Source organism: Drosophila sechellia, chromosome X (genome assembly GCF_004382195.2).
Source record: "Drosophila sechellia strain sech25 chromosome X, ASM438219v1, whole genome shotgun sequence".
Lineage (NCBI taxonomy): Eukaryota > Metazoa > Arthropoda > Insecta > Diptera > Drosophilidae > Drosophila > Drosophila sechellia.
In genome coordinates, this window is record NC_045954.1 from 6,694,630 (window position 1) to 6,720,762 (window position 26,133).

At 44.0% G+C, this 26,133-nt stretch overlaps 5 protein-coding genes across 5 annotated transcripts; 2 read left to right on the forward strand and 3 right to left on the reverse strand.

Moving 5' to 3' along the window:
- The first annotated feature begins 46 nt into the window (after window positions 1-46).
- Window positions 47-2,788, forward strand: LOC6618942 (probable peroxisomal acyl-coenzyme A oxidase 1). Its single transcript, XM_002043155.2, has 2 exons — window positions 47-1,420; window positions 1,563-2,788. Exons 1-2 carry the CDS (start codon window positions 219-221, stop codon window positions 2,635-2,637), a joined length of 2,277 nt encoding a protein of 758 aa, XP_002043191.2. The 5' UTR covers window positions 47-218; the 3' UTR covers window positions 2,638-2,788.
- Window positions 2,789-2,805: 17 nt separating this feature from the next.
- LOC6618943 (leucine-rich repeat-containing protein 57) lies at window positions 2,806-3,869 on the reverse strand. Its single transcript, XM_002043156.2, has one exon. The coding sequence runs from the start codon at window positions 3,644-3,646 to the stop codon at window positions 2,930-2,932; it is 717 nt and encodes a 238-aa protein (XP_002043192.1). The 5' UTR covers window positions 3,647-3,869; the 3' UTR covers window positions 2,806-2,929.
- A 188-nt stretch (window positions 3,870-4,057) lies between these two features.
- On the reverse strand, window positions 4,058-12,016 carry LOC6618948 (innexin inx1). Its single transcript, XM_002043157.2, has 6 exons — window positions 11,520-12,016; window positions 7,538-7,967; window positions 6,518-6,625; window positions 5,583-5,738; window positions 5,164-5,516; window positions 4,058-5,084 (listed from the first exon to the last, which is right to left on the reverse strand). The coding sequence occupies exons 2-6, from the start codon at window positions 7,784-7,786 to the stop codon at window positions 4,862-4,864; spliced, it is 1,089 nt and encodes a 362-aa protein (XP_002043193.1). The 5' UTR covers window positions 7,787-7,967; window positions 11,520-12,016; the 3' UTR covers window positions 4,058-4,861.
- A 4,814-nt stretch (window positions 12,017-16,830) lies between these two features.
- On the forward strand, window positions 16,831-17,540 carry LOC6618949 (U-scoloptoxin(05)-Er1a). Its single transcript, XM_002043158.2, has one exon. The coding sequence runs from the start codon at window positions 16,916-16,918 to the stop codon at window positions 17,363-17,365; it is 450 nt and encodes a 149-aa protein (XP_002043194.1). The 5' UTR covers window positions 16,831-16,915; the 3' UTR covers window positions 17,366-17,540.
- Window positions 17,541-21,813: 4,273 nt separating this feature from the next.
- On the reverse strand, window positions 21,814-23,765 carry LOC6618950 (innexin inx7). Its single transcript, XM_002043159.2, has 3 exons — window positions 23,339-23,765; window positions 22,369-23,078; window positions 21,814-22,302 (listed from the first exon to the last, which is right to left on the reverse strand). The coding sequence occupies exons 1-3, from the start codon at window positions 23,570-23,572 to the stop codon at window positions 21,942-21,944; spliced, it is 1,305 nt and encodes a 434-aa protein (XP_002043195.1). The 5' UTR covers window positions 23,573-23,765; the 3' UTR covers window positions 21,814-21,941.
- Window positions 23,766-26,133: the final 2,368 nt, after the last annotated feature.

Below are 26,133 nucleotides of genomic sequence, written 5' to 3' on the forward strand. Positions count from 1 at the left end.
GGCACTTTGAGAGTGGCTCAGTTCTCAGTTCAGTGACTCCACTGCAGCAACAAAGGCGGTTGGTGCACCAGCGGGCAGAGCGCGAAAGAGAGGCAGTGGTGGGGCTCCACAGGCGTAGGCAGGATGGACCATCCAAAGGGGTTCCAGATCTCCTCTCCTGTAAAAGTATGTGTATATGCTGCATATGCACTGCATCCTTTATGAGTATAAGTTGGTAAATGCATAAAGAATCCCGGTATATTAATTGGCAACTGATCTTTAATTTCGGCTCACTGATAACCATATTCCTCTGCTATCTCCGCCCTTGGCGACCTGGCTGCCATGTTTCGAGCTGCAGAAGTGTTTCTTGCAGCCACCAACTGCTCAGTGCAATCGAGTCGTTCGACCGGAGAAGTTCCGAAATCCCGCAGAAAAGTAAAACTCTGAGGAAAGAGAGATCGGGAAGGAGAGATAGAGCGATCATGTCTGTGAATGCGGATCTGCAGAGGGAGCGGGCGGCGGCCACCTTGGACAGCGAGGACTTTGCCCGCTGGTGGGCGGGGGGCTCTTGGCAGCTGGAGGAGCGCCGCGCCCTGGAAAGGCGTTTCTATGAGGATCCCGACTTCGCGGAGCCAGTGCATCCGAGCTGTCTGTCGTACAAGGAGCGCTACCAGCAGACCGTAGCCCGATCCACCCGTTTTCTGGCCAAACTGCGTCAATGGCAGCAGGAGAAGCAGCCACAACTCCAGCTTAGTGTAAATATGCTGAGAGACTTTCGGCTGCTACTCTCCGGTTCCCTGGGCACAGGGCTCTTCCAGCAGAGCTTCCCCCTTCGGGTGCACTTCTCCATGTTCATGACCACCTTGCTGAGCCAGGGAACCGAGGAGCAGCAGGCCCAGTGGCTCAATCGATCTTGGCACATGGACGGCGTCCTGGGCACCTATGCCCAAACGGAGCTGGGCCACGGCACCTTTGTCCGTGGCCTGGAAACCCGAGCCGACTACGATCCCATCACGCAGGAATTCATCCTGAACACGCCAACGCAAAGTTCTTACAAGTGGTGGCCCGGCGGACTTGGTAATACCGCCAATGTGGCCATTGTGCTGGCCCAGCTATATGTGAAGGGCAAACATTATGGCTTGCAATCATTTGTGGTGAGGATCAGGGACGAGAGGACACACGAACCGCTGACTGGAGTCGATGTGGGCGATATAGGACCTCGCTTGGGGGGCAATGGCGTTAACAACGGCTTCCTGGGACTCCGCGACGTGCGGATACCGCGCAATCAAATGCTGATGAAGAACGCCCAAGTCCTGAACGACGGCACCTTCGTCCAGGGCAGACCCCCGCTGCTGCTCTACGGCACAATGGTCTATGTGCGGGTCATTACCCTGAAGGATGTGCTCTTTGGACTGCTCCAGGCTGCCACCATTGCCACCAGGTGATTTTATAGTTTCTGGGGATTATGTTTATCATAGATGTTTTTAAGCCCATAAAACACATTCAGTTCATCCAGGGTTCTTTAGATAACAATTATCATCATCTTTACGTTGACACACATATTGCTTTAACTGCCCCATTAGGTATTCCGTGGTGCGTCGCCAGAGCCGGATTAACAGCGACCAGCCGGAGGTCTCTGTTTTGGATCACATCACACAGCAAGCAAAGATTCTACCGCAAATTGCTCGAGGGGTTTCCTATCGCCTGGTGTCCGATTGGCTGTGGCGCTTTTACGAGGACGTACTCCGCCAACTGGAGGATGAAAGCACGGCAGGACGCAACTCCCTGCCGGAGCTGCACGCCCTGAGCTGCTGCCTCAAGGCGGTGGCCAGCGACGAGGCCAGCGAGGGCGTTGATCTGCTGCGCAAGAGTTGCGGTGGCCACGGATTTCTCTCCTCGGCGAATTTCGATAGCATCTATGGTCTGACCGCAGCCGCATACACCTACGAGGGGGAGTACACGGTACTCCTGCTGCAGACAGCTCGTTTCCTCGTCCGCCAATATGTGGATAGCTTGAAACGCAAGGTGCTGCCCTCCAGTGTCTCCTATTTAAGGGATACATCCCGTTTGGTTTGGGGCAAGAATCTGGCTGCTAATTGTGTGCGAGCTCTGGAAATTTCAGCCATGGAGCAGGTGCGTCAGGCCTGGCAAACCCAGAAGACGCATCAGTCCAGCAAGGTGAGTGCCGAGATGGCCAGCAATCTGGCTGGAAGGCAACTAACCTCGGCTGCCATAGCCCATGCTCACGCATTCTTCACACGCAATGCGCTAGAGCAAGTTGAAGCACTTCGAAAGAAGGGCGATCTTAGCCCGAATGTCTCCCTCGTCTTGAGCCAACTGGTGGAGCTTTTCGTCATCGATACATTCCTGCGACAGTCGGGATGCGTGCTGCGTTGGAACAACGGCATCACTGGCACCCAACTGCGCTTCGTGGAGCGTCGCTTTGAGGAGCTGCTGGCCAAGCTGCGACCAAATGCGGTGGCTCTGGTGGACGGATTCGATTTCCACGATCGTGTCCTTGGCTCCACGCTGGGCTGTCACGATGGCCGGGTGTACGAGCGACTCATGGAGGAGGCACGCCGGAATCCGGTCAACCAGGAGCCGGTCAACTCGTCTTTCCACAACCACTTGTTGCCCATGATGCGGGGAAAGCTGTGATGCGGGGCTGGTCTTTTGTTTTCTACATACGTATATGTAATTCACTAATGTTTATATTGAAGCTGAGTTATACCATTAATCGTAACATTTTTTTTTTTTTGAATAAAGGAAATAGGATTTCGCACTTTTCCACTTACCATTTTCAAACTGACTTGCTTGCCCTTGTTGTAGTTGTCTTTTTCCGATTTATTCGTAACGTTTTACACATTACACATATTGAATTAAGCTATTAAATTAGTTTACTCTGATAAATAAAGTACACACAAAAAAAAGGAATTGATCTGAATCGAGTCTAGAACATCTTCTTCCTGACCGCCGTATAGCGCTCCATGTAGACCTCGTAGCCATCGAGATCGGTGAACTGTTTCGAGTTGAAAAGGTTGCCGTCGACGGCCAGGTTGCAGATCTTCGAGTCCTTGAGGATCTTGGGTGTAAAGGCCGCTGCCTGAAGGCAGTTCTCCTCGAGCCGCAGTGTCTTCAGCTTGGGACAATCGGCAACGTCCTCCGCCAGCGAGGATATTTGGTTCTGGTTGAGGTTCAGTTCGGTCACAAACAGTCCGCCCACATCAGCCGGCACATCGGTGATCTTGTTCCTGGACAGGTCCAGGACATCCAGCTGCTTCAGACCGCACAGCATGGAGGGGAACTCCTTCAGCTGATTGTTGCTCAGGTTTACGGTCTTCAGGTGCGTGCAGTTGGCCAGGGTTTTGGGCAGCCTTGTCAGCATATTGTCCATCAGCAACAGCACCTCCAGCTTGGCCAGTTCGCCCACCACCTCGTTGAGTTCCACCAGTCGATTCCCGCTTAGATTGAGGTGCTTGATTAGCGTCAGCTTGCCCAGTTCGTCGGGTACACGTTCGAAGCGATTCTCGGAGAGATCCAGGGTTTTGAGGACATTCGGGTAGGCCCTAAGCTGCGGTGGGAATTCTTGCAGCCGCTGCAAGGATATCTTCAGGATGCCCGTCTTCTGGGCCGTCTCCAAATGTTGTTTTATCTGTTTATTGCCCATTGTTGCAGGTGTCTCCAGGGAATTCAAGGTTTTTCAGCTGATTGAAAGATGGGCGGGTCGACTGATGACAAATCCAGATCCCACACTATTCCTGCGCGGTAACTCGTTGGGCTTGCGTTTTACAGCAAGCAAAGCACTTTAACTAGCCAATTTAATTTTTATTTATTTATTTCTCTCCTGAGAAATATATCAGATCTGCAGAAAATGTGCCTAAAAATGCCACTGCTTCGATGACGAAATGGATTGGAACTCAGATAAATATTTAGTGTTGACGCAACCCTACAGGCTTAGCCGAGACAACTACTTTAAACACTGAAAACATTTCCGTACTCTTTGTTCAATTAGTCAAGATAAGTTTTTTTATGTGGAAGCAAAAAAAAATATTGGACAATCGAACATAAACATGTCATATTTTTGCCAGTTGTAAAAAGTTTTTTATTTCATATTATATTTTAGTTTCATATAAAACCTTAGCAATTCTCGCCTAAAACTACACAATAAACTTAACATAGCGCATTTAATTCTCAGTTGTATCCCCAAAAAAACTGTATGTGTAATGCAAGCAATATTATGTTATGAAAGACTCAAAGCAATATTTATTTGTTATTATATTTTCGGTTGGTTCCGAAGCGTTCAAACATTACTCCATATTATGCAAAAATAGTATCTCTTCATATTTTTCTGGGGTCTACTATCTTTTTAGCGATGTTTCCTATTTTTACATAAGAACTAAGTATTAAATTAGATTTTATAATTAGGAAAAAAAAGATTTTGTCTGTAGAAAAAAACGCAAGGAAAATCTCATCATTTTTTTTTTTTGTTTGTTTTGTTTGTCTTGTTATCATTGATGGAAAATTAAAAATAAAAAAAAATTAAAATAAAAGGATTGTCTTTTCTGCCAAGCGATTCGAGTTGTGATCATTGATTAATCCATGTTTATGATAGCTTTTGGCGTGGGCAGGGGATGGGAAGTGGGTTCGTTTGGGGAGGGGTTCAAAGGTCAGGGCTTAATCACAGAACTACCAACGGGGCGTTGGGGCGTGGCCCTGTCCTGGTCTCGAGTTTCAACTAAGTAGTATGATTTGTGCTAAATAAAAATAAAAATCCAAAACAGAATTCGGAATTTCGGGTTTCGGACAAAATGATGGGGACTAATAGGCAGGGTGATTGATATATCGAACGGCATATCGGGGGGCATCATCTCGTACATCTGGTCTACTTGGCACGGTCATGCTTGGAGGGCTCCACCTGCTTGGCAAACTCGCTCATCACATCCTTGTAGATGACCGGGTCAAGATTGCGACCCAGCATATAGATGAGCCACCAGTCACCGATGTCCAGTTGGCGGGACAGCGAGCGACAGATCTCCATCGGAATCATGCGATTACTGGCGTTCAGGAGGCGGGGCCGGAATTTCGGCATGAAGATAATGCAGCCACTGCAACAAATAAATAAAAGATTCGAGTATACAAAACTATTTCTTCGCTCTTAGAAATTTGGAAACTTTCGAAACTAACCGGAACACTATCAGTCCGATGAGCAGGACGAGCAGGATCCAGAACCAGAACCAGATGAAAACGTACGTCTTCTCGTTCACGATGTTTAGCGGCAGGATGCAGAGGGAGTCGTGCTTCTGCAGCGAACCGGAGGGGCCATACTTGTGGAAGGTGCACTTGGTCACCCGGGGGAACACATAGACCATGGGATCCACCCTTTGCTCCTGCGGCACATCCGAAAGCTTCATGATATTGGTGCCGTACGAGAGGAACTCGCCGTCGAAGAAGCGATTCATCAGATACATCTGCACGATAATGTTGATGCAGCAGAGAAATTCGCAGGCCCAGTACCGAATGGCGTACAGCTTGTGGCGCTATTAGAGAGTATAGAAGTTCGATCGGTCGGGGTATAAAAGTTGTTAGCTCCGGTTATCACCCACCTTCACGTGCTTGATCAGATAGTCCAGCAGGGCATCGCGTTTGGCCTCCTTCTCCTCGAGGGTGCAGATGGTGATGTTCAGACCCATCACAATCATGCGCATCAGGCCGCCCTCGAATTTATTCCACAGGAATTTGGGCGTATAGCAGGCCATGGCCTAAAAGCATTAGGAAATAGTATTAGAACAATTAGTAAAATACAATAAACACTTGTTTCATTTGATGTAGGGAGGAATAACATATGGCAATAGTTCAAGACAAACATTTTTTATTGAAATTTGTCGAAGCAATTGACACGTTCCAGCTGAATTTGTTGCCTTTCATGTTTTCCAAACTATTTAGCAAGTTATTAATCATATTTGGTATTTCGCAAGTTCGGAGCACATTTGTTGGGCCTTATGTTTATATCGCTTGAGCAATACATTGACCCATAGCCCATTCCGAACCCAAGCCCATCGCAAGTGCACGACAAGAAATGTGAAGCCATCAAAGGGTGCTTTAAAAGCAAAACATATGCTCAAGGAAATCTTTTATTGAAGCAATCCTATGGTAAGACCCCTGCATTTCAAGCAGCTACACACATTTTTATCAGTGCATATAGCACTCCCCTATATCTCCATATATATCCACACATGCCACGCACTCAATTGAACTTAATTCGAGCGATTGCGTCTGCGTCGAAGAATCGAGACCACGAGAATACAATAGTGCACAGAGAAAAAAAAGCAGAGGATTACTTAGAATCTTCCCATGCAACATCTTGATACCTCAATCTTGGAGAATAAACGAGATAGGTGTAAATTTGAGATTTACTCACACCACAGAGATATGATAATTGTATGTGCAATTGATATGTGTGATTACCAAGTTTCAGATCAACATCTTTCTGTCTTTATAACACAGAATCTAGAGTGAAAACTTATGCTACGAAACTCACCTGGAAGAAAAGCACGAAGCACACCCACTGGTAGTAGGTGTAGTACTTCTTGGCATCCTCGTCGCCGAAATCATTGGCCACACCGGGATGAGCCACCTCGCGGCCAACCTGAAAGGGTAAAAATGTTCTATAAATAAGTGATTTAAGAAAATATATGTATATAATGTACCAACATGAAGCTGGCAATCTACACCCAATCAATGTCACCTCCACCAGATAGCCACAATTGAGCACACCAAGCGGGCACTTGAGTTCTCCTCGTGGTTTCCCTGATTTAATTCGCCCACATACTGCAAAGCACGCTCTGTGTGCACTTAGTTAGTGCGACTTGGCTGGTAATTTGATCGGCTAAACTGCCAAAATCAAAAAATATTTCCACGAAATCGTGGCTTAGGGAGCTATCAAACTGTTTCCTGCCTTGCATGAAATATGAGCCCAATCCCCAGAGGAGCTGTGCTTCCAGTTCTCTATTGGATCATTCCAAGCGACCTGCTAGGGGGACACTGGAGTTCCAATCTTGAGGGAATTCAATTTCGGTTTTTTTTTGGTGTTCTCGATTTGGCTCTTTTACCCACTACAACCGATTGTAGAAATCGCGGCCCGCAGCAGAAAGGAGGCAGCAGCAGACAACGCCCAGTTTATAATTGCTTTATAGGCCGGGCATGAATTATGAGTGTTGTACTACACATATCGTATATGTGCATATGGATACCTTGGATGAAGTACAAAGGGTCGGGTCGGACGTGTCCCGCGTACAGAAAACTTGACAGGCGGGCAAAAAAAAATAAAATAAAATAAAACTAAGCAAGACAAGCGAATGGCATTGAAAGCGATCTGCAGGAGGATGGGAACACATTTTTAATTGTGCTGGATCTGGAATGAAGCGGAAGTGCCACAAAGGCTCTCAACGAACGGATGCAGTTCAAAGGGTTAAGATAGGCACTCCAAAAGAGCTGTCCGAAAGTATGCTACGATATAATTACATGAAACATTCGATTTCCATCCAAATCCCCAACTCACCTGTCTGCGAAAGGCGTCCGGCATGGTGAAGGTGCTGTGGATCCAGCAGAACGTGTTGACCACGTGCGGCGGTACGCCATTGACGATGCAGCTGATCGGCTGGCCCACGTACTGGGTGGCGGTGATGATCAGGCTGCAGGTGAGCAGGAGCACCGTGGTGAAGGAGTTGTGCAGCCGGAAGACGGCGTTGTCCGTCTGGATGTCCTGCCACTTGAGGTAGCTCTTCAGGCTACCCAGCAACTTATACATCTTGGCACAGCTCGGGTCTCAGTGGGCAAGGATCAGGATCTGTCGGGAGCTTCTCCTCCGGGCAGTGTGCTTGGTCTTCCCGAACGGAAACGGTGTTACGCTAGTCGCGATTTTAACTTTCTCTTGCCGGTTCTTGTCTTGTTTCGAATTCTCTTCGCCTTCAGCTTTCGATGCATATCAACTGTAAGGATATAATGGATACAAATCTATAAAATGTCTTGAAGAGGCGTCTACAAGTTACAATCAAATTGATCCAATTAGACTTAATTTAATTTCTGTGTAGGTGAACTCAGCAAATAGAATGCTGCTATCTAGCTATCTGTGAAGTACATATCGCTGATTGGAAGACCACGAGATACACCTAGCACTTGAAGTTCGCCGAAATGTGTACAATTTCGTGGTGAACTGTGAGCTTCTGATTGATAAATACGCAGAGCGTGAGTATTTTGGCATAAATCAACATCAACTAATAGAATCTTGAGACGGTTTCAATTTCAATTAAAGATACATCTCGCAGCCACGACGTCGAGCAGCCACAGAGATCCCTTGTCGGCTGGGAAAATTGATGCGCCATTTAAGTAACCAATTGCCATTTGCTCCACTTGCCTGTGTGGCCCGCTGCCAACTGAGACGGATTTCTGCTCCCGCTCTGGCTTTGGTTTCTCCTCTCTTCTTGTCCGCCCGAGAAGACACCCAACTGGGGGCAATGCACCTCCAGTGGCTCTGGTTCCTCTCGCGATCTTTGCGCAACGCATTTGACCCAAGCGCCACTGGAAGACCCGTCTCAATTATGTTAAATCGTTTCGGTTTCTTTGTCATCGTATTTTGTATTTTGCTCTTTGGGAGTCAGCTCGATCAGCCCTACATTACTTTTCTACATCATTGGTATATTACTGTACTGTACTTTCAATATATATCCCTATTTCTTGTACAGCTAAGATGCAGTCAGTAAATCCTTATCATTTGCAACCACAGAAGGAACTCCATGGCATGTAGGCTCCGAAAACCAACTGCACTCAGCCATTTCGCACATAAATTGCCTCCTTGCTGGCCCAAAAGCCTTATATCCGCAGCCCCCTCAACGCTTCGCTGACTTTGCCATTTAGCTTTTGAAGTTGCAGCCACATGAACAATGGCCAACATCCTCCCACCTTCCACCTCCCGTTTGCACACTCGCACACACATGCAACTGCCACTTGTTGTTGATTTTTCTTTGCTCTTCCAGGCATTTTCATTGCCAAGGCCGTGAGGCCCATGGACTGCAGCAAGTGTTGCCAGTTGATAGACGCGTATATGGTGGAATTTTCGCTGTGCAAATTGCAATTTGTTTCGGTTTCTAAATGGGGGGAAAATAAGGAAAAGTGGGCGCTAGTTTTAGGTGTCAGCGCTGCCAATTGTTTTGCGAAAAGGTCGTCGCAACTGCATTAATGTTATTTACGTGCTGTCGCTGCACAATCATCTGCTTTGAAATTCCCTAAAATACCCATTGAAATGGAGGGAATGCTGGCTAAGTCATTTGATCCCAAATTGGAGAACTACTCGCACATCTATACCAAGTAAATATTAATAAACAACTTTTTGTTAATTAAAAAAAGGTACAACATGTACATACTTCCCTTTTTCGTAAAACATCGTTTCACTTTTCTAATTTTTAGTGACTGATTTTACTGTGCAAATTTATTTAGTGATTGTCATTGTTCATTTTCCTAGCGTCCGTACACTTTGTTGTCGGGTCTTTTGAAAGCTTTAACATGCTTAACCTTAACATGAATACAAACACGAGAACTGCAATGGCAATTGCATTTGGAATCTGGGTTTTTTTCTAGTCTCTTTGTTTTGTTTCAATTTGTTGCGGGAGTCTGTCTCTTGAAGTTGTGACGTCAACTCAAATGCATTCGACTGTACAGCGAGTTGCTTTTGAGCCGAGCGGAGTTGAATCATTTTCATTAGGGTTTGGTTGCTGTTTTACTGGGTTTCGGTTGTTTGGTTTTGGTTAGCAGCTGCTCCCCAGAGCGGAAGTTGCCCTTCGGCTGTGCGTGTGTGAGAAATACTAGGGGTGGCATCGATAAACACATATGTACTACTCACGCACATATCTACATATAGGTTAACCTTATGATACTTCTAAAGTAAGATACCTAAATGCAACCCTGTAGCCAAAACCAAGTAAAGTATTGCAAACAGCTAATACATTTTGCGCTGCAAGACTTCAAAATGACAGCCAGTCAAATACGATATTCAATACTCTGTAGAAAGTGGCAAAAACTAAACTTATCCAGATATTAAACAACCTGTTTCACAAGACCCAATATTTGTTGCCCAATCAATTTGGTTTTAAGGGTAACCAGTTTTTCAGCTTACGTACATGGAATTCGATGATAAATGAATGGTTTTACAAATATATATAACAAATAGCTATCGGCTCACGCTGCCATCCTTTTTGGTCATCCACTTCTGCGGCTAGTAACTTGCATGCAGCTCTTGTGGGATCGTATCGGATCGGTTTAGATGGGATGCGATAGCATGGTATGGTATCGTTTCGGATCGTTAGAATGCAGAAACCGCAACGTAGCGTGCTCATAATAGGGATACAAAGAAAGGGAGTGAGCGAAGGTGGCTAGCTAGGTATAGTAGTGCCCACTACGTGCTCCTCCCCCTATTTGATTCCCTGATTGGAGACACATGCTCGGAAACAATGAGTCGCCACTGTTCTGCGTCACTTAAATTGACCATTTCCGTTTGGTGGGGGCAAGAATTTGTTGCTTAGGGGAAGGGGGCGATGTCGCTAGGGAGCATCTTCGGGATGACAGAGATGCCATAGATGTCGCCGAACCCGTCAGACGGCTAACTTCTAAAGCGGACATCTAATGTCGGGAAGATTCATGGGAAATTATAAGGAAACGAAAGAAGAGTGGAGACTCTGGTGAGGGGCAGATTGAAGCATGGGACGCTAATAGAAAGAGAAACCTCAAAAAAGGAAATGAGAAGAATGGTGGAAAAAAAGATTCATGAGACTTTGGAAAAACTTAGAGTCAAGACCAACGTTGAAGTGATAAAACACTGTAAACACAATCGTAAATCATGACAATAAAAAAACATATTTAAAATATCATAATAAAATCTGGTAAACTTCGAGTTGAGCTAAATTACATTTGCAAACAAATCTTTGTATCATAGCAAGATGAATTATTGCTAACTATAACTGAAGTAGTGACCCAAAACAACGCCTACGATTGTTGGCCCATCGTAAAGAGTAGTTTCAGTTTTTAGTAAAGCGGTCATATAACAATACTTGCTATTATTACGAAGAGTGGCATAATAGTTTAGGTTTTAGAGTTCTGGTAGAACTGACAATATCATCAAGAACCCTTCATGAATTTGCTCGGTAGAGCCTCAAAACGTCCTTGATATCACCTGACTTCCGACGACTGTCGATCAGATCCAATTGGCTCCAATAGGCTTTAATCAAAATCATGCCTCGAGGCTGACATCCCGCTTAATCTCGGGGGATCGTATTATAGTTATACAACTAATCCCAATGTCTCTATCTCTGTCCCTGTCGCCCAGCTGGGCTTTCTCGTTCTTCAGTCATCGGTGTTATTCGAAAGCTCGGCTCGAAAGCTTCTTCTCTCGATTAGGCAGCTTTCGTTGGCAAGATGAAGAATGCATTCCCCCGTTTTAACCCCACATTTGTTTTAGGATATTTTTGATTACGTTTTTGTGATAGACTTACGCAGAATTCCGTTGTCTTGTCAGGCTCTTCTTCTGGCTTTTTGTTTTGCTGCTCTTCTTTATATTTTCGATTTTTTGTCACAGCATGGCGCGTGTGTGTGTTTGTTTTGGGACTGCTTCCTCTTCTTTAAATATTTTTATTTTATTTCTTGAATCAGCTGCCAGGTGGCCGTAGAATTTGCATGAAACAGGTTCTCGAATGCAGCCCACAGGGCCTTAAACAATATATGTTCGAAATATGACTGTCAAAAGAAAAAACCGCGCACACACACTCACTGCAAAAAATACCAACGCAAAATGGAAATTTCCAAAAAAAAAATGTGTACTTTAGTTCCTGTAAGCAATCCGGTCGAATTCCGTGTGTCGTGTACAAGGGGTTTTCACGATTTTCGCTGTGTTTCGAATTTTTCTTGTAATTTTCCTGTGTTTCGAGCGCCGCGTAGACGCTCGCAATGGCTTTTGTAGCACGCTGTCGCCGTCGCCGTCGACTGCCGCTTGGTTTTCAAATTTCACAGCAAAACTCAAAACCCATTCCATTCTCATTCCATTTCCCATTCCGCGCCATTCCGCTCTCCGTTCCAAGCTGTGCTCTCTCGCTGCGCTTGCAGCGAAACAGCTGGCTATGAAACCTCAATTACTAGCATGCGTAAGCATTTTTGATTTTACGTTTTTAATGAAGCTGAGAGTTTCTGTTGAGAGCTGAGAGTTTCTGTTGTTTAATTCGCTCTTTTTTCAACTCTCTCTTGTGCTCTCGCTCTCACTCTCTCTCCCGCTCTCCACATTTGTTTATTTAAACGAATTAAGCCTTAAATTAAACTGATCGCTAGCAATGAACTAAAATTGGAGCAGCAATTGCCCAGGAGATATGTTTTTTCCAACCCCTCTTGATAAGTCTTTGAGCCACCGTACCTATTTTACAGATAGCTCGGCTTCTTTTCCAGCTTGGCTAACTCCAATTTCGTTTTTTGTTCACTTATTTTCGGGTATCTCTTGTTTTGGCTTACGAAAAGGTACGGAATAACTTGAAATTCTTAATATCTGCACTGCAAGAAATTTTACCTTGCATAAGAAAACGATTAAGCGATTCTGGTTTTGAAAATTATCAAATCAGTTGAGCTCACCAAAAATTATACATGCATTACTATATTCCCAATAAACCTGATTTTGGCTACAAATTATGGATATACAAAGCATTTTAGAATAAAAGAGAAATCTTCGTTAACAATGGGTGGTAAAAACATTCCAAAACGTCAAAGACTAGAGCCCATGAGTTATTATTAAACAATTATATCTGATTGATGGATAGGAATTCATATACAGTATTTCATACTTTCGGTAATGATTTCGAAAGCACAATATAAGCCCAGCTTCTATTTGGTTGTCAATAATGTTAGGGGCACTGTCTGTACATAACATGGCAAGATACTGCCTCAACATACCATGTACTTGTTTTACTTCATTGATATTCGCCGATCCTCCGCCTTTTTAATGTTTTGTTTATATAATCTTGGAATGGTCTATGCATTTTCCCTGCCGACGGATGGATCCCGATAAGAACATGTTTCGCTTCGAAAACCAAGTGATATCGGATCCGATTTTTTGCTAAATCTTTCGGCGTGTGCGCACACTTTCGGTCTGTCTGTCAGTCAGTCAGTTAGTCATTGAGTCAGTTAGTCAATTGGCCTGCCCCACCATTATGCCCCTCGATATATGGCCCGATCTCAAGTTACAGTTATGTCTATATGCGATTTATGCGGCTGTGTGTGGTTGGGGAGTGCTTTTGGCATTGCAACCGCATTTCAGCCGGGATTCTCCCGCCCTTTTAATGGTTTTGTCTTACGTTTCGGCCCTAAAGAAATCGGTCGTGTTCCCATCTCCCCGATTCCCATCTCCATGGTATCATGCGGCGAGTTCGTGTTGCTTTTAATTTTAAATTAAGGTTTTTTTTCGGGCTCGCTCGTTTTGAAATGGCCTTTTTATGGGGCCACAATAAACTGCGCACTTTCGGGCATACAAAAACGAAATCAAACCTTACCTTAAAGCCCCCTACCACAAAGGAAAAAAAAAAACTGTAGAGGTTGGAAAAAATGTTAAGTGCGCTGTCATTGCCACGGACATGAGAAGCGAGTAAATTGAACTCGAATTGAAGTTTGAAATTTTGGGTCTACGTATTTGTAACACAAACCGCAGAATAAATACTCGACAAAACCGTTGTCCGCTCAAGAGAGATGCCCGTGTAGAGACAGATGTCACATAACTTAACCATTTAATTAAATGTCTCGATTATTTCCATTTGATATTTACCTTTTAAATCGACTCGCACATGTGCAATCAACTGTCAGCAAACAGATACATTCTCTTAACACATACTGTACCCACACGAAATGCCGAAAACATGCGGACACAGGTATCAATGGTGGTACCTTTCACTTGGCCAAGTGTCACGTCTGTCGCAATCGGTCCATTAACCACACACTCCCCACCACTCCCTCCTCTTCTGACCATAAGCCGCAAAGGTACTGGAACCAGGTATCGGAGGTATCGATATCGGCGGACTCATGTACGTGAGCAGGAGCACGAACGTGGTATTGTATTTATTTTTATCTCAGTGTGTTTGCGCTTCTTGGTAAGAAGCGCTCCTCTCAGAGAAATTCGCTCACTCAAATGTGCAAATCTCATTTGTTGCAGCAGCTGCTCCTGTTTTTGCAACTTCCTTTTTGGTCTGCTTCCTTAAAAGGGATGGGAAAGAGAGAGAAAGAAAAGAGAGAAAAAGGGGGTTGATAAAGGGGGACTGCAGCTTCCTTTTATGTCTGGCTTTTACTACACAGAGAAAAATATGAATGAAGATACTGAAAGTGACATATATTTATGCCCACGTAGAAATTAAAAATGCGTACTTAAACATCATATTTATAAATATTGTTAATTTTTATATAAAAAAACAGATCCATAGTTAGAATTAAATATACTTATTTTTCAGTTGTGTATGTACTATGTTCGTGTGCAAGTAAAAAACAATTTGCAGAACATTCGACGATCAAAAGGAATCGTATGGAAAATACCAGATTCCGTGGACCATCGCAAGGGTTCTATAAATAGAGTGAGTCCGCGCATATGTTTTCAAGTAAGCGAAGATCGTCAATATCCGTGGTACTGGAAATTCATCAGGCAGGCTGGAGAACAATCATGTAGAGGTGCTCAAAATAGAGTTCCTTTCGGTGGAAAATTAGCACGAAGCACAAGGCCTTCAAAGAACTCCAGAAAGATCGTTAAATCTTTTTAAGGTCTTACAGTATAAGCAGACATTCTAAGAAGCACGCAGTCAAGGAAACTATACTCAAAACTAGAAGATTTTGCAATTATTGTTATTTCACAACCAGCGAATACAATTATAAAAAAATTTCTTTAAATTCCTTAATTGATATGTAGATTCATTAAATGATCAATTTGACAAACATAAAACGATCATTGACTTGCTTATAAGTGATCTTCCATCGCATTCTAGCCAAAACCTGAAGATAATGATATTAAAACGACAAAAAAAAAAACGATCTAAGAAACATTCAAGTGTCTAAGCGATCTTCCAGACTATTCATGTAGCACTTGAGTCTTCCCCTCCTCCGTTTCCCTACAGATCTCTACGAACGAACATTTTTCTGGTCGTTAATGCCCTATGAAGATAATGTTCGGAGACTTGAATAGAGAGTACTTATAATGAGGTGGAAACATGGGTACAAGTGCGGATCGGAAAGACTTAATGTCGAATGGTCGGCTATATTGTGAAATTGCTTCCCTTCTGGCAGCATTCCAATCTTGGCTTCTTCGACGAAGTTACGGGTGTAGCCGTATATCAGTCCAAAATGAGAAACCCGCTTGGCTTTCAATTACCAAGTCGTGGGCTTGGCTTGGCTTGTCTTGGACTTTTTTTGTGCTGGCCAATTGGTTGATGGTACTGGTATTCTTGATCGGTTGACAATGCTCCCCGCACTCTCTTTTTTCCCGAAGATTCTCGAGTCGAAGAATCAGTAGAAGAAACGCAGAAAAAAGTTGAATGCCCTCGTTTTGGTTTGAAGTTGCCCACTCCACAAAAAAGAAACAAGTATACAGAGGAAGTCAGGGAACTCGAAGCTTGAAACACCCTAGGGTGCCTGATAAAAAAAATTTGGCCCCAGTATAGAAATTCTTCTCTAGGGCTTATTATGATTCAGTCAAACTAATGTTTGAGTATCTTGAGTAAAAAACTTTTTAATAACTTTTTTAGAACTGTAGGCTCAATACAAAAAACTCAGTATCCGTCTAGGTGAGCGTATGGTAAAACCACCTAAGAAAGCATACCAAAAATGCCAACACAAGCCATCAACTTGGGAGACGGAGCAGAGGAACAAAGGCAAAGTAGCTTTGTATCTGTATCTGTGCACTGGGACTCTGTGTGAGCCCGTTTGTTTGTTTTTTATGCTCTACGCGTCACGTACTAAGTGCCTTTTACCTGTTGCTGGCTGCACAGCAAGTTTCAGGTGGGTTCAATGCCGATAACCGATGGGCCCGGCGATAGCGATTGCCGATTAGCGATTGCCAAGGCGCCAGAAAAGGATATATGGATATACCATATCTAGCCCTAGAGGCTCTAGCCCTGTTACCTGGCAACCCGTTTAGCCAACAACAAACAAACGATTTGAGAGAGCGGAGTCAGCGTCAGTGATGGCAAAAGTATTTGAATGAGGTTTAAAATAGACAAAACTGTAAGCCATGTGCTTATTATATTAAGTCGTATCTGAATTGGTTCTTTCTTTATCAACCGTGTTGTGAAAATCCCAATAATATACATAGACTTACTTGGCGCCCGACCTAGAGTCCAGAACTTTGGTGTTTATTAGCCGTACACTCTGTTAGAGGCTAACATATTTGGAATTCGGAAATTAAGTCTTAACAAAAATACTTTCAAAATAACTAACAAATAATTAACGATCATCTGACACGCCGTTTTTGAATTCAGTGACTTTAATTGACCTCTGGATATACCAAACTCTGGATGAAATGCAAATTGTGTTGATGATTTTAAGTTTTAATATACTGATAGTATTTCATAGTTAAGCTTTATTGTTTGGGTCAGCCCTACGTCTTAAAATAACCACAAATTGATTGGCTGACCTATGCTGACCTCTGAAACTGGCTAGATCTTGCTAAAGCTAAACTTGGCTTGAAAATAGCCGAAAATATTTCGCCGCTCAAGCCTCCTCTCTCGCTCTCCTCGCTCTTTTTTTTTTGGCCAGCGAAACGAACGGGAACGGAGTCGCAGCGGCGTTTCAGTTCCAGTATAAACTTGGCATTTGCTGACGACGCTGACTGTTTGATTTACCTAGAGTATATAAGCATAAAACGTACTGCTGTGACGTAATCATGTGGCCGCCCAAGCACGCCCACATTGGCTGGCTTTCAAGCCTTGCTCTCGTCGTTCTCCTGATGAGCCTGCAAATGGCAACGGTATCGGGGATCGAGTGCTACGTGTGCGACACGAGCGATACGGAGCATCCGTTCCAATGCGGCGAGTGGTTCGAGCGATACGACATACCGGACATCCAGCCCCAAAATTGTTCCAGTGTCCACGGCGCCCAGTTCTGTGTGAAGCACGTTGGTCGTTTTGAGGGTGGAATCGGGGCGAAGAGGTTCTGCAGTTCGAAGGACATGGGCAACTATTGTGACTATGTGCGAAACAAGGGCGATCGCATGGACTATCGCAGCTGCATCTATACTTGTGATACGGACGGTTGCAATGCCGCTGGAAGGCTGGAACTGGAATGGGGCGTGGCGGCGGCGCTCCTCACTCTCACATGGCTCTTACGGCACTGACAGCATCGGGCGCATAGAGATATGTGCCGAAAGAGCTGCATCACTACATTAATTTTTTTTGTCGTTAATTATAAGTTGTAACAAAGTAACTGACACACGAAACAGACACTCTAGTATAGGTAAAATCGAAAACCAAAAACAAAAATATATAAACAAATACCGAGAAAAAAAACAATATTTTGTTTTTCTATTTGCGGGATCCGAAACCAGGTGGAAACGGATCGACAACTGAGCGGGGAACGGTTGGCAGTGGAACAGCAGGTAAATCAAATGCCGATGAAATTTTCTCTCACGAATTTCCTCTCTTTGAGCCACGCTTGCGCAATTCAAGAGAGTAAACCTAAAAGGTTTTTATTTTATAGAAGAAAACCATGCATACCCTACAAAAGAGCTGATTTAATTTTATTTTTAGAAACATTTAATGTAAAGGTTTCATTTTGAATGTGTCTCAAATTTTCAATATATTGACGTTAATTTTCTGGGCGAAAGAGATGTGTCATCAAAGTATTTGAATGCCACGAATCTCCGTAAAATTTTTTAATTGGTCAGACCCATAAAGAACACCTTGAGTCGTGCGACGGTGACACAGTTTGGTTTTAGCAGAATTCCCAGGGCGATGCGAAGATCGCCTTTTTAAAAGCCGACGACGATCTGGTGACCTCCGATCGAACGGCGAACGCAATCAATCGGAATTGGATTTGACATTCCTCCATTTGGCAATTGAACGAGATCATTTAAGCCAGCTCAATTTGCGGCTGATTGATTAAGCTCAAAGAGAGCGCAACCTGAGGCAGAAAAAACATCTACTCCCGCTAAAAGACGGACGGACAGCTCAACGGACAGACAGACGGACGGACAGTTGCGTAATTGCTTAAATTGAAATCGCCTTGAGGCGCTATCATTGGGCATCCGACACTAATTCGAGCTGGACACCACGATCTCGGTGCCAAAATAGATAAGTTGTGCAAAAAAAAAAAGATTGAAAAATCGTGGTTAATTTTATTAAAACTTGTCGGAAGAAAGAACTGCCTACTTTAAATAATTTTTACTTTACAAAGCGAGACAGAGAGAGTCTAAGGCCTGAATCTATCGAATTTAATCGCATCGTGTCGATTCTTTATCAGCATTTCAACTGTCACATTTGGCCTGTCCCCCTATCACTTGTTCGTCCCTCTCATTACGTCGATGCCGTCTTTATTTAAAGATTGAAAAAAAAGAACATAGAAATTATAATTTTTTCAAACATAGATAGGAACGAAGGTTGACTGAGAGGTGTTATGGTGTTAAAGGGGATAGAATAGTAAGAGTGACATTGAAAGCCTATTCAAAGTGATGGGTGATTTAAGTCATCAACCTGGACTTTATGTTTTTCTTGTTTTGGTCTTCAAAAACTCTTATCTTTCGATTACGGTTGCGCAATGTAAAGTGTTTTATATATTTCCTATTAAAAATTGGTACTATTTAGTCTTGAACTGATGGAAAATTATTTTAAAACAATTTAAGGGGTTTTTTCAGATGTGATTTGAAAATATATATAGATTAAGATCTTAAATAGCTCTGCATACCAGATGCTCAAGGTCATTGCCAAGACCAAAACCCGAGTTGATTGTAAACAAAGCAGACGCATTTGGAAAATATTCTCGTAAATTCCCAACAATTTCGAAACGTGTGCCACATGCTGCACGCAAAACGCGGAAGGGAGGGAGGATGAAGAAATGGCAGAGGAACAGACAGAAAAGAAGGGACGAAGAATGAGAGAATAATGTGGATAATGTAGAACAACCCCCGAAACAAAAACAATCTGGTCAACCCTGAAATTTTAAAATGCTTCCTGGGAAATCCGCTCTCGCCAGGCTGCTGCGTCATTATCCTTTGGGGGTGGATCTCTCCCACCCAAAGAGAGAAAGCCGAGCGAGAGAGCGCTGAGTACGGAGAGTCTGAGGGAGAGAGCGAGGTCCTTTGTTCCTTCTTCCTGTTCCTGATTCCCAACAAAGGAACTTCGACTCAGATTCCGTTCTCAAAATCCCAACTCAACTAGAACTGACCTACGTTTGAAGTTTTTTGCGTCATTCGCGGAAGCCAAAGGATTCCAAAAGATGACGACACAAAGGACACAAAGGGCGGAAGTTTTCTTTTAGCGGAAAGCGAATTTTCCAACGACGAAGGTCGTTCACTTGTGAACTTCATTTTCGGGGGTGGATTCCATCAGCCAAACAGGATTTCGTATTGAGGTTTTGCGTGTTATTGAAAGGAGTTTGTCTTTTGTTTCGTATGGCGTAAGGATAAATAGTATAGATTAAAGCCTATTATGACTGCGGCACGGCTTAACTTCTGTAAATTGCCAATAAGTCGCTATAAATTGTGTCTTTTCTGATATAATTGGGGATGCTTAAACATCCCCCCAAAAATGGGACCCCTTTCCGTGACGGCTTACGGTGGTGTGTGCTAATCCGCACAAATTAAATGCAATTGAAATAAATTTGCATGCCAAGAGATTGGCAAATAAATGTATGCAACAAGTGTCCCAATTGCATATAATTTATTGGCAACAAATTCCAGGCTAGCCAATGGGCATACATTATAAAGCATCCAAAGGCAGCCGATTCGCAACCACTTTGGCAGGTCAGAAACTTGCAGGCAGCTGCAAAAGTTCAAACGTGTTAATTGTCGCATCAATTTGGGTAATTGAAGGTATTCGCAGCGCAGTCTAGACTGAAATTGTTTAGAATTAGGTGTGTAAATGCTTAATGCACTTATCACTTACAGAATCCCATCTCTCATTGGGGGCGTATGAGTCTAGGTTAACATAACTTATGAGTCTCAGTATGAAGATTCAGATTATTTATCGCCCCATACCAAATTTCACCTCATTTCGATGCAGACCTTTTGAATTGTGTCCAAAAGAATTGAACCCCGAATCTTTCGAGCATGGACAACTCAATAGAACAAGTAAGTCACAAGAAAAACGAATACTTGACAACCCCAACCGAGAAACGGGCATGACCAAAAGTCCGTTTCGATCTCATAAAACAACAATGGCAACACCAACAATCACTGGAAAACAAAAACAAAGCCCAAAATGGGGGAGATATGATATGGTCTTGGTGATCAAGTCGAATGCTTAAATATACTGACTCCGAGGGTAAGAAGAATGCTTGTAGATTTCATTGGTAACTCCAACAAGCGCAACCACAAAATATATTGGTGTATCAAACGACTCCAAAAAGTATAGAGCATTGACGGAGCTAGCTTAGCACATTTTTTATTATTTGGTATCTTCGAGTGTTGGCTTTTTCATCTTTGTTGGGGCTTTTACGCCAGCCAAACGAAAGAAATCGCTTGATATGCAGGCGGCGATCGATCGAATCGAAAAGAACACAGCCAAAGAAAATAAAACAGAACAATCCCAAATCGGGTTTGTCGCACAAAAAACTAGAATAAAAGTGGAGATCTCAGGCAAAAAAAAAAAAAAACCTGATCGCGACGAAGACCCCTTCTTCTGCCGGCAAATATACATATGTATCTCGCCGAAGTGCTTTGAAAGTTGAACTTTTGTCAGGCGCTGTTCGTGCGATCCAAGCCGGTTGGCATTGACCGCAAACTATCAAAGCGAAATCTTGTCAGCTAATCAATGGGGACTCGGATTTGCTTTTGGATTCCCATTCGAATGGCGGCTACCGCTTTTGGTGGCACACAGGTGTCATAACTAGCTTGCCATTACACCTCGCTGCGAAGTGGCGCAATATTGCGGCTCCGATTTGGCGACTGCTGCCAAAAGTAAGTGCAAAAACTTCTCGTACTAATTGATTGCTAAAGACAGTCGAAACCCCGAGCATCTGTGAAGGAAGGGGGCAAGTCAAATGGAAATCGGTCCAAATATGGACTTGGTTATGACAGAGCGGCATGTGTAAATGTCTTAATGCGGTGCGAAGGCTGGAAGCGTCAGAAGTTCAGAAGTTATGTTGCTCTTATCTCAGGATCTTTTCTATGAAAACCACTAAAACTTCCCAAAACTATAGGAAATATAATAAACTTTCGGTAGCAATAGCTCACCTAGTGGGGTTCGGCATACGCTGCTGGAAAACCGCCCGTAACTCGGGATCCCGACATGCACACCTATTGAAACTTCACAGTCAGAGAGGTCGCAAACTGTGACCCATCCGCGCAGCCAAATGGATTTGCTGGGTTCGGGCTGGCAGCTCAGAAACAAACACTTTCGAAACCACAACGGATCACTCGAACTGGGTCACCCAACCGCAGTCGCCACTCGACACAAACTGTCGGCCACGCCCACGCCCCACGCCCCTCCGAAAGGTATCTGGTCGGTTTTGGTTTTGTAGTGCTTTTTAACCACTTTTTTTTCAAAATACCACACACAAAATAACTGCTTTTCTGTCGGCCATTTTGAGAGGTTTTGCTTTATGTGTGCCCCGAAAAAACCTGTTGGATTCAGCTGAAAGCCGCGTCTCTTAATAATAAATATATTTAAAATGAAATGATCATATATAAAAAAAACAGGTGTAAACAAGACAAAGCTGCAATAATTAATTGCCTAGCGTTAATTGAAATGCATAAATTATACAGGTAGCTTTGCCATATCCGAAGTCGATGGCCCTTGGGCGGGCGGGCCATTGTGTTGAAGGTGCAAGAGCGGCGAGTCAATCGTATCCAGGCTACTAATGTCCGGATAACGGTTCTTAGCGGGCGTGGGCGGTGCCTCTCGATAGGCGTTGATATCGTTATCGTGATCGGGATTGGGGAACTCACTGGCCAAATGATAGATGACCTTCTTGAACAGGAACTCCGAAAGGTTGGAGCGCAGGAAGAACAGGAACATCCAGTTGGAGAAATTGCACTTATCAATTACCGCCGATAATTCCTTTTCGTCCAGTTGGCCAGGCTTGGCCCAGTAGAGAGACCAGCGGGTAAAGGTGACACTGATTAAAGTGGGTTAGAAGGATTATCACATCATCGAAATATGTTTCGCAAGTATATCCACTCACTTTCTGTAGAAGCACAGGGTGAAAATTCTCCAAAGCAGTCCCAGAACAGTAACAACCAAAAGGAAGGCGTACCAGAACCACAGAATGGTGTAGATCTTCTCGTTCATGATGTTCAGCGCCATCACGCAGAGGGCATCGTGCACCTGAATGGAGCCAGAGTCACCAAATTTGTGGAACTTGCACTTGGTAATCTTCGGGAATACTAGATCCAGAACGCTCAGATCGTCGGACCACCGATTTTTCAGGGCATGTGGTCCCAGGGTGAGGAATTGACCGCCCAAAAATCGGTTGGTCCATGTGATCTGCACCAGAAGATTCACCAGATTGAGCACCTCCGCGAAGACCAAGTGGGCACCCCACGATTGATTCAGCCGCATCCGGTCGATCATCGTGCGACGAATGTCCTTGACGCGCTCCTCCGCCTCCGCCATCGAGGGAATGTTCAGCTTGCCGATGCGCAGACTGTCGTTCTTCAGGTACCTCGTTAAACCCACCATTCGAAGGCCAAAGACCAGGGCCTTGATCCGGCCGCCCTCCCAACTCTTCCACAGGAAGTGGGGAATGTAGAAGCAGAGCGCCTGGAAGAACAGGACGAAGGGCACCCACTGGTAGTATGCATGCCGCTTGATCTTGTCCTTTTCGGGATCGAACGCCCCTATTCCAGGTGGCTCACTCCCCGGCTTGTAGGATGTTTGGTTCTGGTCACGTACCTATTTGGAGTGCAAGTTATGTTAATAAATAATCTAGTATCTACTTTAAATCTGTTCTGTCAGTTGATCATGTCAGGAATGGGTATGTGGCAACGAATAGCAATAAAACGACTCTAAATCGATTAACCTAATTTAAGTTAGAAAAAATAGAGTATTAATAACAGTTGCCCTCAATAGATACTTATATGTACCCAGTGCATAGCTATTATTATTCCCTGGTGACCTCTTCTAATTTCCCCTTGGTGACCCCGCTGACTTACCACTGTGAAGGTGGGCGTGAAGAAGCAGAAGGTGTTGATGACCGGAGACACAACGCCGTCGGACAGGCATTGGATGTGCTCCCCGATGTACTGGCGCGACGTAATCAGGAGGGTGGCCACTAGGAGTATTACGAAGGTCCATCTATAGTGCAGCTTGAACACTATGTTGTCGATGACCACGCGCGTGAGATCGAACTTGAGGTACTGCCTCACCGAACTGAAGGTGTTCAGCATTGTAACGCCTCCGTTATCTCCGAAGAGCAGATTTTGGGTTAGGTTCTGGCCCCGATCCGATCCGAATCCACTTCTACTTCGTTGGCTTTCTTACGATGATTACGACAACTGTGGCTGGGTGGCGATTACAAACGGGCTGGCTTCTGGAGTCGGATGGATTTGTGCGCTCCGCTTGCCGCGGCTAGCTCCTCGTAACTGCAAGGCTCGAGACTCTGCTCATGGTCTCCGGGTCTCGGAACCTTCGGTCTCCGGTCTCCGGTCTCCGGTCCCCGTTCGCCGATCTTCATCACCATTCCACGTTCGTCGGAGAGGGCTTTCTGGCGCCTTATCGACCGCTCATTTTTGGCCAGGAGAGCCGTCCGGACCCGATAAGATAACTTCGTCGGGCATAAATACACGGAAATGCCGAATCAGCAATGGAATTGTGTTTAGTTCAGAGTTGTCCAAGAAAAGAGTAAGGGAAATATGAGAACCTACTGAAGTGCGCTACACTGAGCAGGACTTACTTAGACTATTGCACTATGTGAAAAATAAACCATATGCCAGCTTACATATTTCTCAGCTTGTGATTAGCAGTGTATACATATGTTTAAGCTGGAAGGGCCCAATCTCTGCCAGTTTGGTTTCAGTTTAAGAAGTTAGCAATTTAATTCTTCCAGTGTACAAGCTCTCTTGGTACCCAAGAAAACTCCCAAGTTTTTCGGTCATATTTCAATTTTCGCCCAAACATGAGAGCTTCGGCATGTATTCGGCTCGTGGCTTCATAAGAACCCGAATAGATCGAACCCCTAAGGTTCTCTAAGGGTTCTCACAGAGACGAAAGTCGCAGAGAGTACCCATTTTCTCAGGGTTTACCTCATCGATAAGCTAGCTGGCCAATCTCGCATCGAAATTAAAGATCCAAGAGCAAAGAGACCCAAGATAACCAAGCAAACAATCATAGGAAATATGAATCAGTGCGGGAAAATATATATATGACTCAAGAGATTCAGGATATCAGCAAATTAGTATCACTTCTAGAAACATAGCAAATAGCCCTCAGTTGTGCAAGAAATGGCTTCACTTGGTTCTAGGAATAACCATAGACTTGCATTGAAATCATTCAAGTGTGTAATTGCTAATTCCGCCGTAATCTGTAACTCCCCGGCTCTTAAAGCGTGCCGCTATCGCATCCCATGTAGATTCAATACTGCCTATTCTGATGGATGTGACAGACTTTGGACAAGCGGACATATTCATATTTACGGCTTGGTATCTTATTGACCCAGATCAGTGCTAGACAGAGAGCTTATACATATATACATAGACTCTTCTTCTAGAGATGGATTACCATATTGTGCGGCTGTTTGCTTTTCGGCGATATCGTTGCAAGGTTCCACGCAAGGCAATCAGGTGGATATTCACCCTGCCACATTATATTTCATTCTTTGGCCCCGACAGTCTTATCTTCCAGTCAATCCCAAAGTAAGTCTCCACTTATTTCTGGAATGGAACGGAATTCCAGCAGAGATCCGCACTATCAGCTCATAAGTATCTATATCTGTTGCTTATCTAAATAGCTCACCTAGGCATTGTATTCGGTGCTTATTACTTAAGCGTCCAAGTGGCCGCTCCAAAACTTTGCCGGATAAGATAGTCAAAGGCCCCCTTACATATATGGTATGTTTTGTAGAAGTCGTGCGTAACTAGAGACTATATTAGTAATTGCAACATTTTTAGCCGGTTGACTGCTCGTATTTAGCTCTGCTTGGGTTTCCCTGGAAATTGCTCTGATTACGGCTATTACTATTTCTTTTGCTTTTGCCTCCCAGTTGACGAAAGTTCATTGATTCATGTTCGAATATCAGTCGCATTGCTTTATTGGCGTAGCCCAGATTTTGATAAAACTGATAGGCCGGCCATGCACGTTCTTTTGTCTTTGGCCATTTTGCATTGAAATTTAAATAAAGCAAACCACAATGAAAACGAAATTCGAACCATTCAAGCAAGGCGCTCCACACGTATTACCCTCGGCCACAGATTCAATTACCAGGCATAAGCAATACCAGTCGGTATATCTGCTCATATTCACATACATATGTGCAATGCAGACATCGATATATATTGATATATTCGCATTCGTTGCAACAAAATTCTGCTGAAAAGTGAAAGTGTTTTCGGTACAAATTTTGTTTGCGCAATGCAAATGAAATCGTTGTTGCAAAAATCTGAAATCTGAAAAAGTGATATTCCGTACGGCGAATGATGCAATCTTAGGTATCGCCCGCTCTTAAATTTCTATATTTATTTGCAAAGTATACGCACTTTGAATATATTGGCAAAACCAGTTAGTATCACATAAGCCGACCCCACTGATCTCCTAATCATTAAAAGTCCGAGCTTAATGTTCAATTGGTAAAAAGTTGTTCTCCTCCAAAAATGGAAATATATATTTTTGGGTCAAGTCTTTCCAAATTCAAATCTTAATTACTGTCTGACAAGTGTTTTCAAATCTACAGAAGTTTCTCAGTTTCTTTAATTAACCCGATTGCAATACGATATTTATGTATGTAAATGCTGTC